The sequence below is a fragment of the Atta cephalotes genome (genome assembly GCF_000143395.1).
Source record: "Atta cephalotes unplaced genomic scaffold scaffold00013, whole genome shotgun sequence".
Lineage (NCBI taxonomy): Eukaryota > Metazoa > Arthropoda > Insecta > Hymenoptera > Formicidae > Atta > Atta cephalotes.
Genome location: NW_012130077.1, coordinates 5,224,869 through 5,225,590, shown reverse-complemented (window position 1 = coordinate 5,225,590; position 722 = coordinate 5,224,869). Strand labels below are relative to the sequence as shown.

Here is a 722-nt window from a genome sequence, read left to right as displayed (position 1 = left end):
TAATATACATACATATATATATATATATATATATATATATATATACACTTGCTAAAACCAAATGTAATCATATAAAAACAGGAAAGAATTTTTTTTCAATAGATTATTGCATCCCAGAATGTGACATATGAATTTATAGAGTTTAGAAAAGTTCATTCTCAATTCATTTAAATTAATAAACATAAAAACGGTCATAGATTGAAACCGTTAATAGAAAAAAAACCGGATGCGGTTCTCGGATCAGCGAAAATATTCTAGCAAGAATAGCAATAATTTCGAAAACGACATTAAGACCAAAAGGAGCAAAAAAACAAAGATAAAGTTACGACACATTTGCGTTACAACACAATCACTGACAACGAAAAATCGCACAACTTTTAGCACCGAGTGCCACGATTAACCGGTGCTCTATCTCGTGCACATGCTGATAAAAAGAAATTGAGCAATACGTACATGGTTTTGGCTCATAGTCATCGTCTGAATCTTTCACGGAGCGCGACATCTTCACGATCCTTTAATCATATATCGGACAAAAGACTAATGCCTTACGGAAAGGACAATTCTGAAACAGAGAAGAAAGGTTATCAAAACCACGTGTTACTACTTCCAATATTTAAACTTCACAAACCATTGGCAATATTGGCATCCGAATAGCAACGGACAATGACGACCATAGATAGAATATAAAAAGATGTACAATCAATAGCGGAATTCGGGCGCTT

The 722-nt window shown here is 33.5% G+C and overlaps 1 protein-coding gene across 1 annotated transcript in view; it reads right to left on the bottom strand.

Moving 5' to 3' along the window:
* The window catches only part of LOC105617585 (MATH and LRR domain-containing protein PFE0570w-like), a 9,245-nt gene extending 8,743 nt beyond the window's left edge, over nucleotides 1-502 (bottom strand). Inside the window, exon 1 of the mRNA XM_012199142.1 lies at nucleotides 454-502. Coding sequence (XP_012054532.1) covers nucleotides 454-502 — 49 coding nt within the window. The remainder of the gene's footprint in view (nucleotides 1-453) is intronic.
* Between the last annotated feature and the right edge of the window lie 220 nt (nucleotides 503-722).